The sequence below is a fragment of the Medicago sativa genome, chromosome 1 (assembly GCF_051527215.1).
Source record: "Medicago sativa cultivar Bolivia chromosome 1, Bolivia_mono, whole genome shotgun sequence".
Lineage (NCBI taxonomy): Eukaryota > Viridiplantae > Streptophyta > Magnoliopsida > Fabales > Fabaceae > Medicago > Medicago sativa.
The window spans coordinates 60592710-60607714 of record NC_140749.1 but is presented as its reverse complement, the minus strand read 5'-3'; the positions used below and the strand labels follow the sequence as shown (position 1 = coordinate 60607714).

The following is a 15005-nucleotide window of genomic DNA, read 5'->3' as shown; positions in this document are numbered from 1 at the left end:
GGGTACAATTCATATTCTTATAACGCTATTTTTTGTTTTCTTAAATTAAAAAGTGATTTATTTATTTATTTGTTATGGATCACGGTTCAATCTATTTAATTGCGAAACATACTCATGTCAACATATCACAACTCTTTATTTTATTTTTTTAAGAATGAGACAACTCAAATCTTTTAACATGCAAGTTTATGTAAAGCAAATTAAATCACACGGAACAGTCCGCTACAATCTCTTGTCAATATAGATATTCCTAAACTTTTATCAATCAAATGATTGTACTTCGTGAAAATCGGATTTCAAAATGAAAGTTATTTGTTATCGAACTTTGTTTACTATTCAGTCGAACTTCAAATCATCCTATTCTTTCTTTAAAAAAGGTAACACAAACAAAAACTTGACTCAAATGTGGTGGCAATGTCGGTTGCAAACTTCCAATAAAAGTTTCAAACCATTTTACTTTACCTAAACCTCACTTCAAGGCGCCTTCTACCGTGAGAGAGGGTTACAAATCCCCTATGGTGAGCAAGTAGATTTTTACCGGCAATTACAAGTTCAGCAGGTTTATAATATATATTTTCCCATTTTTACTTTTATTTAATGAAAATTAAAATTAACACTTAATCTTCATTGCATACATCCATACCTTTTGTCCAAAAACAACACTCACGTCCTTATCTTCTTCTCATTCAACAACCAAAATTGAGTTTTAAGAAAAAAAACATATATTAATTACAAAAATCAAGATCTGTTCCATCTTCTTACAAACAAATATGCAACACATTCCTTATGAACAAATCTGTTCTGTTGTCTTTCAAATTGAGTTCAAGTGAAAGTAGCATCCCGAGATCCAAACCAAGCAAAGCTAAGGGACTCTTTGTGTTGTTAGGTACTTACCAAAATTCAGTTTTATTTTTATTTTTTTTTATGTTCCTTCAAACTGAATTCTTCTGTTATTTATGTTTTTGTATCTGTGTTTTTGAAATTTAAGTATAAATTCATGATTTTTCACCATTATATTTGACATTGATGGCCATATGTGTATGCGGTGCTTATTTATGTGTCATATCTGTTCTTAGATGTAACTAGTACTAAGTGCAAATTTTTTTTGAAGATACTCAAAACATCTTATATAATTTTAAACAGTTTTTTATTATTTTTCTTCCAATTCTCACCATTTAAAAAAAAATCTGTAACAAATAAAGACAAACTTCTAAATTTTTATCTCGTAAAAACACTGTAACAAAGAGACTCTGTGTTATGAGAACCCAGCTTATTGATTCTAAAAAAAATAAATTGATGCTAATTATTGGTGTTTAGTAAAGACAAATTTTGTTTTGCTGACTTGTGTGCAGATTCCTTCATCCATGTGACAGTTCACCGTGTATATATTGAAAATGTGGTATTGCAGTATTTTCAGAGACTAGTTGTCTCCCACATTAATTAAAAAGAGATAATTTTATCTCTAAAACTTGTTTGTTTTCCCATTAACCTTTTTCATTCATTTTCCTACTGATGATATTATAGATGACCTGATTTGCAACTGCCTCAATGTTGTGGCTCCTTAGACACATTTTCAACATTAAGATTTACAGAGTAGATGAAATTTCAAAATTGATTTTTTTTTTACTAAATAGTGTTAGTGATTAATAATTATTGAATCATATGTATTGTTGATTCAGGGAGTAGAAGGGAGTGATCAGTCTCTAAATTCATCAGATATGAATGGATGCATGGATGATGAGGAAGTAAGTAAAAAGTGATTATTAGGTATTTACTTTTGAAGCGAGGTTTCAAATTTATGATTGTTAAAATTATGCTTCTGTTGTAGGTTATGGAGGAGGTAACAGAAAGTTCAGCTGACAGTAATGACAATATTAACATCGAGGAAATGGACGAAGCTTCAGACGAAAGAGATAATATGGATGACAATGGGGCTAATGAGTGTGATGGAGATTTAGAAGCGAGTAGCGATTCATCCGAGTCTAATGGGAATGCTATAGTCATAAATGGCATCGGTGATATTTTAAAGATGGACATGAAAAACATTTCTGTAGATGTAGTTGAAAGGTTTGACTTTGCTGATTTAGATGTTGCATATAATTTCTACTCATGGTATGCAAGGGTAAACGGATTTTCTGTTCGGAAGACCCAAGTTCTGAGGGACCGTTTGGGTAATGTTCTGCAGCAAACTTTTGTTTGTTCACGGGAAGGTTTTAGAGAGAACAGGGGATTGACCTTGGAGAGGCGAAAGCGAGAACCCAGAAATGATACCAGGTGTGGATGTTCTGCAAAATGTCGTGTCCACATAGACATTGTTTCAAAGCGTTGGTATGTGACCGTATTTGAATTTGCGCATAACCACGAGCTGTTGGATGGTTTGCTATGTGGTCTTTTACCGGCACATAGAAAGCTAACACCAACTGATTTGATTGAGATTGAAAAGTATAAGAATGTTGGTGTAAGACCATATCAAACGTATGGTGCAATGGCTAATTCATCAGGTGGTTTTCACAAGTTAGGTTTTGTGAAAAAGGATTTGTATAATCAATCAGGAAGACAAAGGAAATTAGTTTCATCTGACTCTTGCGGTGCACTGAAGTATCTTCATATGCTTCGTACAAAAGACCCTTTAATGTATGTTGCACATACTGTAGACAAAGATAAGAGGCTTGAACGTCTTTTTTGGTGTGATGGAGAAAGTCGTATGAATTATGAAATTTTTGGTGATGTATTGGCCTTTGATGCAACCTATAGGAAAAACAAATACAATTGCCCGTTTGTTATTTTCTCCGGTGTTAATCATCATAACCAAACTGTTGTCTTTGCGACAGGTTTAGTTACGAGAGAGACGGAAGAGACATATGTTTGGTTGTTGGACCAATTCGCGACTGCTATGAATGGTAAGGCTCCTTTATCCGTAATAACTGACGGTGATGTTGCAATGAAAAATGCCATAAAGAGTATATTTCCAAAAGCACATCATAGATTATGTGCTTGGCATCTTCTACGGAATGCATCATTGAATGTTGGGATTGCTGATTTCATGTCATATCTTAAAAGATGCATGTTGGGTGATATGGAGGTGAATAAGTTTGAAGAACTATGGGAAGAGATGGTTGAAAAATTTGGCCTGCAAGACAACAATTGGATCAATGAGATGTATGCAAAAAAAAGAATGTGGGCGACTGCTCATATCAAAGGAGAATTTTTTGCAGGTATACGAACCACGTCTCGGTGTGAGGGTTTACATAGTCACATAGGTCAATTTGTGCATTCGAGAATTAACTTGACTGATTTTGTCCAGCAATTTCATAGGTGCCTTACATATTTTCGATTTCGAGAGATTGAGTCCGACTATCATTCCAACTATGGTCAACCCGTATTGCAAACTAGTTTGCGATTCATTGAGAGATCAGCATCGAACCAGTTTACAAGGGAGATTTTCTTCCTTTTCCGTAATGCTCTGAAAAAATCTTTGATGTTGAGAATTATTGAAATTCAAGAGATGTCCATGGGTTCTATCTACAAAGTTTCAAAGTACTGTGGAAATGGAAGTGTCTGGCACGTTACACATTGTGAAACTCCTGTAGATTTCAAATGTTCGTGTCTTAGGATGGAGTCGTTTGGACTGCCTTGCGATCATATTATTGCTGTTTTGATGTATCTGGATTTTGATCACCTTCCCAAGAATCTAGTTTTACACAGGTGGACAAAGTTCGCTACAGATACAGTTCGAGCAAGATACACAAATGGTTCACAATATTGGGATTCTCAAATTGCTTCAAGGTATGCGGGAATTATTCAGTTGTCGAAGGATGTGGCTGAGAGGGTTTATCAAGATGTAGAAGAGTACAACCGCATTGTAGATTTTCTTAGTGCTGAACTTTTGAGGTTGAAGAATAAAACAACAACTGTTGGTATTGATGCTAGCACTGGGGTACACAATGTAGTCGTCGACGAAAGTTTACTGGACCCTACTTGTGTGAGGACTAAAGGGTGTGGAACTAATCCAATTGCTACGCCTGGTGGAAGTAGGCGTCCTCAATCATGTAGTCAGTGTGGTGTGATAGGACACAATAAACGATCATGTCCTAAAGGAGTCAACAACGGTGAAAATGCATGCACTTCGAGTGCGACGATTTATGAAATTAATGAAGATGATGAAGAAGGAGATCTTGAGCTGTGATAAAGTAAGTTAAATAACATTGAAGCATGATTATGATTACAGTTAGTTTAATTTAGTTTGAACTTATTATCTTATGAATATTATTTACTGATGCAGATTGGAATGAGCTCGTAGTTGATGTTGGTTAAAACCTTATATGGAGCAACTGTCAAGACGGTGGACACCGGTGGGTTTATGGTTAATGTATTGTTTGTTTGTAGTCTGGAAAATCATTTGTAGTATGTCTACTTATGTACTTTTGTTGTGTTAGTGATGTAATGTGGATTCCCCTCACCAAAAAGACAATGTGTTACTTATATGTATGTTGATGTATTGTGGTTTAATGGTATCAATGACATTTTCTTAGGAAATATTATGTTGTTTAGAATATTGAATGTGTTTTATGTGTTGGCATATCTATTTATGGATGCCTGTTGCAGCACTTCTGTTATTAAATGATACTTATTATGAATGGTGCTGGAGTCTTAGAGAGTGTCTGATTCGGTAAGAGACTGGTTTCGGAAGTTTGGAGGTTGACGCTGGGGTATGCAGTGCGTGCTGTGTGCGGTTTGTGTGCTGCAGTCTTGTATATGTTAGCCTCAGGTCTGCCTTCTGTTAGCAGTGGCTGTTTTTTCTGGTTTTTACCTTCTACAGGCTTTCTGTTGTGTACTGTAGGAGTTTTTTGTTGTTGTTAGTTGGGTTTCTGGTATTTCAGTGCCTGTTATTTTGTTCTTGTTCTGCTGCCGTTTCAGATTTAATACGCAACAGCTGTAGTGGTGGTCACATTGGGGCTTATGTTGTTGCTAATAGACAATCAAACAGAGGTAGAATATGTTATTTTTTTTGCAAATGTTTTACTTCATGAAATGCTGCTTAGGAAGGTTATGCTATGTATGATGCTAGGTTGTGTTTCGAAGGTGAATGAATGTGGAAAGCATATTAGCATTTTCGTTTTGTGATAATTTGAATGATTCTAAAATTTCGTTAGAGCCAATTGGATTGGCAGTGTTGAATAACTTGCAAATACACAGACTTACAAGGGATTTACTATATAAGGGTTGAGTTGAGTGTGAATTATAGGTTTTCTTTCTTTGGGATTTTGAGACTTGTAATCAAGTTATATGATGGAGTTTGTCACAAAATGATGCACACCTCTCTCTCATGACAAAGTAATACACAAAAGAAGACCACCCTCTATTTTAAGTGAGCAAAGGATGAAGGGAGCGTGTGACTCTGTAAGGTCAACATTCTAAAGAATTATTCATTTTTATAAACTCACGGAATTTACTTCAGAAAGGTTTAGACAAGGCTCTCTTTATGGCGTGACTAATGAGGCAAGATTATTATTGGTAATGAATGACAATGACTCACAATGAAATATTTGACCAAAAAGATAGGAAAGAACTTATGAAAAATAATCACAAATTAAAGTCTTGTCTCAAGGAAAAAGAGAGAGCTTACGTGAGAAATGAATAACATACATAGGTCTGCTAATGAAGTTTCAAAAATTGAGTAGAAGAGAGGAACACTAACACTTTTTTTTTTTTGAAAGAAAGAAACTTATAGCATTTCATTAATAATAATAGTTTCTGCACATCTCGGAGGTTTCATTAATAATAATAGTTCCATTGCTCGGAGGTGTCCATCTCGGCTGAACAGCAGCTGCTGATCTGTAATGCTGTTGTACGTGAGTCTGCACTGAGATTGCAGACTGCTGTTGCTGTTGTGCGTGAGCCTGCACAGAGAGAGCAGCCTGCTGCTGCTGCAAATTATCTTGCTGATACGCTGCTGAACGCGGTTGGTTTGCTTCTTGCCAATCTTCAATCAAATGTCGAGCCGAGATGATTGTGTGTACAAATTAATGTGTATCAATTCCCATTAGTATACTACTATTAAATTTAAAACTAGAGCCGTTGAAATACATAAAGAAAAGATCTAAAACTACTATTAAATTGATGTCTACAATTATCACCATATGCTCAAATAAAAATAAAACCTAAAAAATTAAATCATTCAATCAGTCAACAAAGAAAATAAAATTATAAAATTTCCCACACAAAATATAAATAAACTCCATGAATTTTTTACAAAAGTAGTTTATAATTAATTATGAACGGTGGCTTATAGCCATAAAATATAAATAAAGTCCATGAATTTTTTACAAAAGTTAAACATTGAGAATCAACACGTACATAGTGAGTCCTTAGGGAATCAACACGTGTGTGTGCTAGCCCTATGAAAAGACAAGACAAGGCAGGCATTGATCAGACCGCTGGCTTCATCTTTAATTTCTAAGAACCACTTTCATCCACAAATCCTTGCCGAATCTAAATTTAAGCGGTAAATTATCCCGCCAAAAGTTTAGTTCCAAATATTAAATTTAGAGATAATTGTCATTTTGGTCCTGAATATGTAATGAGTAGTCACAATAAGCTTTGAATGCATTGACATTTTTAAATAGTATTTTTTTATAGTGGTCGGAGTTTGAACTCCAGACCTTGCATATTTTATGCATTGTCTTTACCAACTGAGTTATGCTCATGAGGACTTTTAAATAATCTATGATTATGCATTTCGTTAATCAGAATAATCTCTCGTAACAAAATATTATGTTAATACTGTCATATTGATCCTCCATCATATTTACATAATATTATATGAAAGGAAAATGTTAACGAGTGCCATCGGCCCACTCTTTAAGCACTTTAAATGGTAAATTTTTAACGAAAAGTTGTGTATTGAATGCATTGGAAATTGTAATAGTTAACTTTTTAAATGAATAATTGTTAAATTTGAGATGCTTAAAGAGTGCCCTGGGGGCACTCGTTAACAAGACCCTATATGAATATATGTAAGGTCTTGTTAACTAGTGTCGTTGGAGCATTGATTAAGGAATCCATTAATAGAAATTTTGTCTTGGAAAGATAAGGTGTTAAGTTTCACCAAATAATTATTGATTCACTTTTTATGAAAACTTTATTGTTTTGGATGCTTAACCAATGTCGTTGGGCACTGTTTAGTAGTCCCTAAATAGGTATTATCAACATTTAAGATATATTTTTTCTTTAAAATAACATTTTTGATATATTTTAACGTCATAAACTATTATGTTTAGTTAATGTTAGACATTCATCGACTCAAATGATTATCAACCCATTATATTTAAGGTTTAATGTGTTTTTTCTACTTAAAAATAAGAATATTATGACCCATACTATTCATGATAGATTTTATTTTATTTTTTAATTTTAATGAGTAGTTTATTCAAAATAATTAACAAAATAATAAATAAACTATCCCTTTTAAAAAATAAAAATAAGATAGATTATCGGTATTCAATTCACCTAGGAGGTTAAAACTTCAACCTAGAACCTAGTATTTTAGTATTCAATTCACCTGGGAAGTCGAAACTTCAATTCATAACCTAGTATTTCAGTGAGGAAGTATTCAAGTATGTTTAATTGACCTAAGATGTTGAACCGTCAACTGAGAACCTATTGTTTCAGTATTCAAATATCTTCAATCGACCTAGGACGTCGAAACGTCAACTAAGAACCTAGTATTTCGGTATTCAATTCACCTGGGCGGTCGAAACTTCAACCCATAACCTAGTATTTCGGTACTCAAATTTCTTTAATTGAGAACTTAGATGTTGAATCTTCAACTCAGAACATATTATTTTAGTATTCAAATCTCTTCAATTGACCTACAAGGTCAAATCTTTAATTGAGAACTTACTATTTCACTCTTCAATTGACATAGGAGGTCAAAACTTCAGCTGAGAACCTAGTATTTCAGTATTCAAATCTCTTCAATTGACCTAAGAGGTAAGATATTTAACTGAAAACTTACTATTTCACTCTTCAATTGACATAGGAGGTCAAAAATTCAAACGAGAACCTAGTATTTTAGTATTCAAATAATCTCTTCAGTTCATCTAAGAGCTTGAACCTTTCACTTATAACCTACTATTTTAGCATTCAATTATCTTCAATTCACTTAAACAATTTTGTACATTTTCTACAACTTCTCACACAATAATTGATTTTCCAATATAATAAAAGTTCAATTCACTAAGATGTTATTTTTAATTTTCTACCAATTCTCCCACACAATCAAATTTTTTTTTTTTTTATGAGAACACTGTTAACTATTTTCTAACAGTATTATTAACATTTTTTTTTGAAGAGATTAAATATTAACATGTTAATAACCTTATTATGTGATAAAAGCCGTCTAACACTGTTGAAACAAGTTTCCCTTCTCAAATCTGGCCCATTGAATTAAACAAGTTTCCCTTCTCAAATCTTGTAGAAGGTGTGTTTTACCAAGTTATAACTAAAAAGTAGTTAAATATACCTTAAGGTGTAGCTTACTAAAACACTCCCACATAAAAACTAGTGGGTGTGTTCTAGCAAATCCCATATATATATATATATATATATATATATATATATATATATATATATATATATATTCTTTATCATTTAAAAACGGTAACAAACTAAATGATTATATTTATACTTATTTTTTTATTATCCCAATTTTACCCTTATACAACTATTTCTCTAATAAAGATTGTTGGTGTTATTGAAATAGATAATCATGTTTAATTTGGTTTGTTATAACTAGATGATTATGATCGGGCCTTTAGAAGATTTATTAGGAGATTGTGAATTTAAGAGTGATAATTATTCTAGATGATTATGATCAGGGATTTAGAAGATTTATTAGAAGATTGTGAATTTAAGAGTGATAGGCTTAATCGCATGTTTGATCGCTTATGTTTATTTTAGTTTTCAATTTGGTCCTTCATGTTGGAATAAGTCAGTCTCTTCCGTCACTTAAATTTAAAGATCCAGGTTGACAATATGGGTGATGGAACTTAATTTATTTAAAAAATCAGTTTTAAAACATTTTTTTAAATTTTGCTTCTTTTATTAAACTCAATATCATGTTCTTAATATGTCTATAAAAAATTGCTCAAATTTGAATTTAATATGGACAAAAGCTAAGTGCAGAAAATTTTTGTACTACAAAAAAACTATTAAATTAGAAGGTCTTAGTTTTGTAGGGATTAAAAACATATTTAATCCTATATTTTTTATAAATATAACTAGGGGTGTACATAAGTCGGTTTCGGTTGAGTGTGACCAAACCCTAGACCCCAACCATATAGAGCACCACGATTTGGGTGAGGTAAAATAACCACACGTTATATTATTGGTCTGGTATGGGCAAACCAACTAATTTTTGGTTTAGGTTGGGTTGGGTAGTGGGTTAGCCAAATTATTTTTCTAATTTTTTGTTAATATTAAATGACGAGTCGTCATTTTTTCCTCATAAAAAAATACTAACATTCTTTTTTCAAAACTAAACATCACACTAATTTTTTTTTCAATAGATTAACTGAAAATTAAAGTCTGCTAACAATGTCAAAATAATAAAAATGTTATAATGGTTGATCAATTTAATAAAAAAGTATTAAATTAATAGAAATAGCAATTTTATCATTTACGAAACAAGAATTTTTTTTCTCCAAATTTTCTATGAATGATACAATGTTAGATTGTCATTTCTTGGATGCTAACGTCTTAACGAAACAATGTTAAGATTATCTATGAGTAATGAGTAATAAAATGTTCTTTGAATAATTCCAATATCTAACTACTCATGTGCTAATAACATAATAATATGAAAAAACCGTGTCCAACACTATTCAAACAGGTTGCCCTTCTCAAATCCACACCATTGAATTAAAAATTAATATATCTTATGGTTGTGTTAAACTATCTCACAAGAGGAGACTTGTTTCACTCTCTCACCGAAGCCTTGGCCTCACTTCAATCATTTTCATAGAAAAAGAATCGAGCAAAAAAGAAAACAACTACTACAATAGTAACATCGTAGTGTCAAATGTCAATAATAAAAAAAAAAAAAAAAAAAGACATAATGCTTGTGTGCCACCTAGATGATGTTGGCACTTAAGAACACAAGAACGACAAAATCATAAAACTGGCTGTGTCTGTTTTATTCGACTCGGTCTTTCCAAAATCCAAAGACACTTTCATACTACAACACCCTCTTTCCATTTTCTTTTAGAATAATAATAATCATAGAATCTCCGCAAATTCTAACTCAACGGATAAAAATATCGAAATCATTCGAGTTTAAATTCCGACTCTTTACTCGTGTGTACGGGTTTTTAATGGTTATTTGTTATTTCATTTCGCTATAAAATAATATCTTAGAATGTGAAATAAATATTTAATTTTCTTCCCTGATTTGGTAGTTGAGCTGACTTGCTCTTGCCGTGTGCTCTCTTCCTGTGTAACGTGGAGTCAGTCTTTCTCCTTTTTCAGGAAATGCCTTCAGACTTCAGTTAAAGCCGAGTCTTCTCTTGTAAGATAAATTCTTATACTTCATCAACAAAAAATTAGAGAATTTTTCATTTTTTTGAGCTCAAAGAGAAGCTCAACTATTTTAACTACAGGTAACTTTATTCTGTACTTTATTTTCTTTCCCTTTATTAACAAACAAGTTTATGAAAGCAATTGATCCCAAAAGGGAAAATATAATGATTTTTTTTTTCTTTCTGAATTTAGAGGTATATGCTATTTTAAGTCTTGTTTCCTAAAACATGTCAATTTTGTGATGATTTTGTTTTTTATAAGTTTAAAAATGGATAATTGCTAGATTTGGACTATGTTTGATTTTGTCCATGATGTTACCAAATTTGCATATGTATGATAGATTTTAGATTTCATTAGGTTAATGAATTTTCTGTTTTGGGGTTATCTTAAATTAGGGTAAAAGGTTCTTGATCTATTGAAAAACCATTTGAAGTTATTTTTGATCATACAATAACACCAACAACAACCAAGCCTTATTGCAATTTTGTTATATTTGAAGTTTGATTATATGGTTACTTAATGCAAATTGGTTTTTACTCTTTGAATTAGGCCATGTTTGGATAAGTAGCTTAATTAAGCACTTATAGCATAAACACTTACCGCTTAAGTCTATATGTATAAGCTATTTCTAGAACAAAAGATAAAAGAAAATCAATCTGTTTTCATAAGCTATTTTAGAGAGCTTATGGAAATAAGCTGAAAACAACTTCTGAACATTTCACAAGTTGTTTTCATCAGCTCTCCTAAATAGCCTCACAAGTGATTATGCTAGTAGATAAGCTAAAATAAACCAATCCAAGCAGGTCCTTAGTCTAGTGTTTGGAAAGTCTTAGTCATCTTTGAGTTTACCACCTTCAATTTAGACGCCATGTTGATTTTCGATGACTTTTTATGCCTCTTAATTTTATTTCAATTGTATGAAAATGCAGTGCAGTTGAAGTGAGGTTGCAATGAATTGTTTTCCATTCAACATCATCTACGGAGACAAGAAGGGTGATGCTAAAGGCTTGCAAATGCAATCACTCTCGGGTCTATCGAACAACTCTACTTATGGCGGGAGTGACATGAGAAGAACTGGTTCTGAATTGAATTCTCTGGATGCTTCCGACAACAGTTCCGACTCCCTTAGGAGGAATGCATTTCCCAATTTGTCCCAAAGACCTAGCAACCTGAGAGTATTTACTGTATCTGAACTGAAATCAGCCACCAAAAATTTCGGTCGCTCTGTTATGCTTGGCGAGGGTGGATTCGGGTGTGTCTACAAGGGTTTGATCAAGAGTGTAGATGATCCTGCTAAAAAAATTGAAATTGCAGTTAAACAACTTGGTAAAAGAGGAATTCAGGCAAGGTTTTGCTCTTTATATTTCGTACTGAAAGTTATACAAGCTTATTTGCTTCTGTAATGTTGATAGGTAATAGGTATCTTGTTAAAGTATAATATCGACAAAATGCTCTCACGCAGTGTCTAGTTATATGACTCTACTGTGTTTAAGTATCATAAAGGAAGCTATAACAAGTGTAATGTTATAAAGCTTAAGTGCATGTACTTTCAAGAGAGCCAAAAGTACTTTGAAGACTTAAAATTGATTTTTGTATGTTGGTGAATTCTCGATTAGAATTGATATTGCCTATTTAACTGATTCTAATGTGAAGTTAGGATTTGAAGCTTTTATCTGAAATTTTAATTTTCACACTCAAATTTATTGTTCAACTCACTTTTACATGAATGTATTTCAGCATAAATCATTTTACCTTAAGCGCACTTTTAAGTTTTAACTAAAATCTATTTCCATGACCATAGAACCAAACAAATACTAATTGAATTGTAACACGAGTTACTTCAAGTAGATACTTTACCACACTTCAATTTTATATTTTAATTTGCAAACCTTACTCGACCTTCGAAAGACTTTTGTAAAATATGATGGCACGATTGCTACACCAGATAGGAATAACCTTGAGTACTTTTTCTACTGCATTGCACTCTGTGTGACTGTGTGTTACTTAGGGTTTATTTAGATTGACTTATTTGAGCTTATCTACTAATATAAGCTCTTGTGAGACTGTTTGAGTTAACTTATGACGTGTCCATAAGCCTTTTTTCGCTTATTTTCATAAGCTCTCCAATATAGCTTAGATGAAAACAGTTTGACTTTATTTTATCTTATGCTATAAAATAGCTTATAGATAGGCAGTTATATGTAAGCACTTATGCTATAAACGCTTAATTAAATTGTTTATCCAAACAAGACTTTAATTTCTTTCCTTTCGGCTTATAGGGGCATAAGGAATGGGTGACTGAAGTGAATGTTCTTGGTATTGTTGAGCATCCCAATCTTGTGAAACTAGTTGGCTATTGTGCTGATGATGATGAAAGAGGAATCCAGCGGCTTTTGGTATATGAATATATGCCCAACAGAAGCTTGGAACACCATTTATCCCCGCGATCAGAAACTCCTCTCCCATGGAGCAGGAGACTAAAAATAGCCCAAGATGCTGCTCGCGGCTTAACATACCTCCACGAGGAAATGGATTTTCAGGTATAAGCATAACTTTCCTATTCAAGGATATAAAGGCTGTGTAGAAACTCACCCCCTAAAGGAAGTTAGGAGAAGCTTAATTGAACTTTTTAAAAGTAGTTTATTTGTATATAAACTGCTGTGCAGCTTGATATTGCTGTACTAACTGTTTGTGGGGGGTATTTAGATAATTTTCAGAGATTTCAAATCTTCAAATATCCTTCTGGACGAGCAGTGGAATGCAAAGCTGTCTGACTTTGGATTAGCAAGATTGGGACCATCTGACGGGTTAACTCATGTCTCAACAGCGGTATGGCCATTTCTTTTCATCTCTGATTTCATATATGATCCACTATTTACATATATGAAAATGTTATAAGCAAGAGAGTAATTTGGTATGAGAATAGGAACCTGAATCTAAGGGTATGTTTGAATGCAGGATTTTGGAAGGGAAAACTTATTTTTCTAAGAATATGATCATTTATCATGTTATTGTTATTCTTTCAAATTTTTTAGAATATCAAATATATACACAAATATAGACTTAGCCCTTCAAAACCCTCCATCCGAATGTACGTTAAACATAGACTGAGTCTATCATGTTTTAAAAAAAAAAAATCGTTTACCGTGCTATAAAAGCATACATCATGGTACCCCTAATACAGTTATCAACCATTTATAGCTGGAATCTAGTGAATCAACACACAATTAATGTTCATATGGCTGGTGTATAATGTATTCATCAGGTTGTAGGAACAATGGGGTATGCAGCTCCTGAATATATTCAAACAGGACGTCTCACTTCAAAGATTGATGTATGGAGCTACGGTGTCTTCCTCTATGAACTCATTACCGGCAGGCGTCCTTTAGATCGAAATCGCCCAAAGGGTGAGCAGCAGCTGTTGGAATGGATAAGACCATACCTTTCAGATGTGAAAAAGTTTCAAATAATTTTGGATCCTAGACTTGAGAGGAAACACCTCTTAAAGTCGGCCCAAAAACTTGCTATAGTAGCTAACAGATGCTTGGTTAGAAACCCAAAGAATCGCCCTAAGATGAGTGAAGTATTAGAAATGGTGGATCGGATTGTGGAGTCTTCGGTGAGTACTAATCAACAACCACCCTTGAATAGTGTAGCCTCAGCCGATGATTCTCAGGACACTGAAATAACTAACAAGAAGAGAATCATGGAGCCAAAACCAGATTGTAATTGGTTTAGGTTGTGGAGACCAAAGCTTTTAAGAACATGCTGATTATTCTAGATTTAAATGGATCAAAGCTATGAATGGCAAGCAGAGTTCTTTATGACAAGAATTATCCATCTATAATTACCATCTATGTTGCACAAACACTTCGTATTGAAGACGTGTCCGGAGTCTGACACTTCTTGGTGTCTGACACTGACATGACGTTGACACACGTGGGTTACATTCAATCACTTCCATTTTCTCAAATTCTTGTTGGTTTTGACGTGTCTGACATTTATGTATGTGTAGATTACCATCCTTGGACATCACAAAGAGCTCATGTTAATGCTATGTAGCCATAAAAAACGTTGCACCTCTTCATCTCCCCTAACAATGTATAGAAATTGCATGTGGTTCTCGCAGATGCATCCTTCCAGCTTGTGAAGCTATTTAATGAAAATTTAAGGTATGCAATATTCAAGTAGTTGAGGAACAAATTGTGAATATCAAGGTAGAGGTTGGATTTCTGTGATATGCTAGCTAAGTTGATGAGCCTAATGCCAATGCATCTGGTTGAGTTGTAAATTCTAAATTATTATATTTACGCACATTGCAATTTCAGTCATTACATACAGAGATCCCTAATATTTTGCGAGGTCTTGCATCAAATGTACAAAGATTATCGTGTTTTTAATCAATATATCGAATTTTGTTGATTTTC

The 15005-nt window shown here is 33.2% G+C and overlaps 2 protein-coding genes across 8 annotated transcripts; both read left to right on the top strand.

The window, feature by feature from the left end:
- Positions 1-617: 617 nt before the first annotated feature.
- LOC146956005 (protein FAR1-RELATED SEQUENCE 5-like) lies at positions 618-4536 on the top strand. Of its 2 annotated transcripts, XM_085725597.1 has the most exons (4): positions 619-886; positions 1680-1745; positions 1829-4190; positions 4283-4536. In XM_085725597.1, the coding sequence occupies exons 2-3, from the start codon at positions 1719-1721 to the stop codon at positions 4184-4186; spliced, it is 2385 nt and encodes a 794-aa protein (XP_085581723.1). In that variant the 5' UTR covers positions 619-886; positions 1680-1718; the 3' UTR covers positions 4187-4190; positions 4283-4536. The 2 variants fall into 2 exon arrangements, with proteins under 2 accessions (XP_085581732.1, XP_085581723.1); XM_085725606.1 differs by lacking the exon at positions 1680-1745 and having other exon boundaries at positions 618-886.
- A 5646-nt stretch (positions 4537-10182) lies between these two features.
- LOC146956004 (serine/threonine-protein kinase PCRK1-like) lies at positions 10183-15005 on the top strand. Of its 6 annotated transcripts, none has more exons than XR_015018558.1 (6): positions 10183-10567; positions 11508-11921; positions 12858-13118; positions 13285-13407; positions 13844-14517; positions 14594-15005. XR_015018558.1 is itself a non-coding variant. In XM_085725579.1 (5 exons), exons 2-5 carry the CDS (start codon positions 11529-11531, stop codon positions 14348-14350), a joined length of 1284 nt encoding a protein of 427 aa, XP_085581705.1. In that variant the 5' UTR covers positions 10183-10567; positions 11508-11528; the 3' UTR covers positions 14351-15005. The 6 variants fall into 6 exon arrangements, 3 of the variants coding, with proteins under 3 accessions (XP_085581705.1, XP_085581700.1, XP_085581698.1); XR_015018557.1 differs by having other exon boundaries at positions 10183-10658; positions 11513-11921; XR_015018555.1 differs by having other exon boundaries at positions 10183-10658.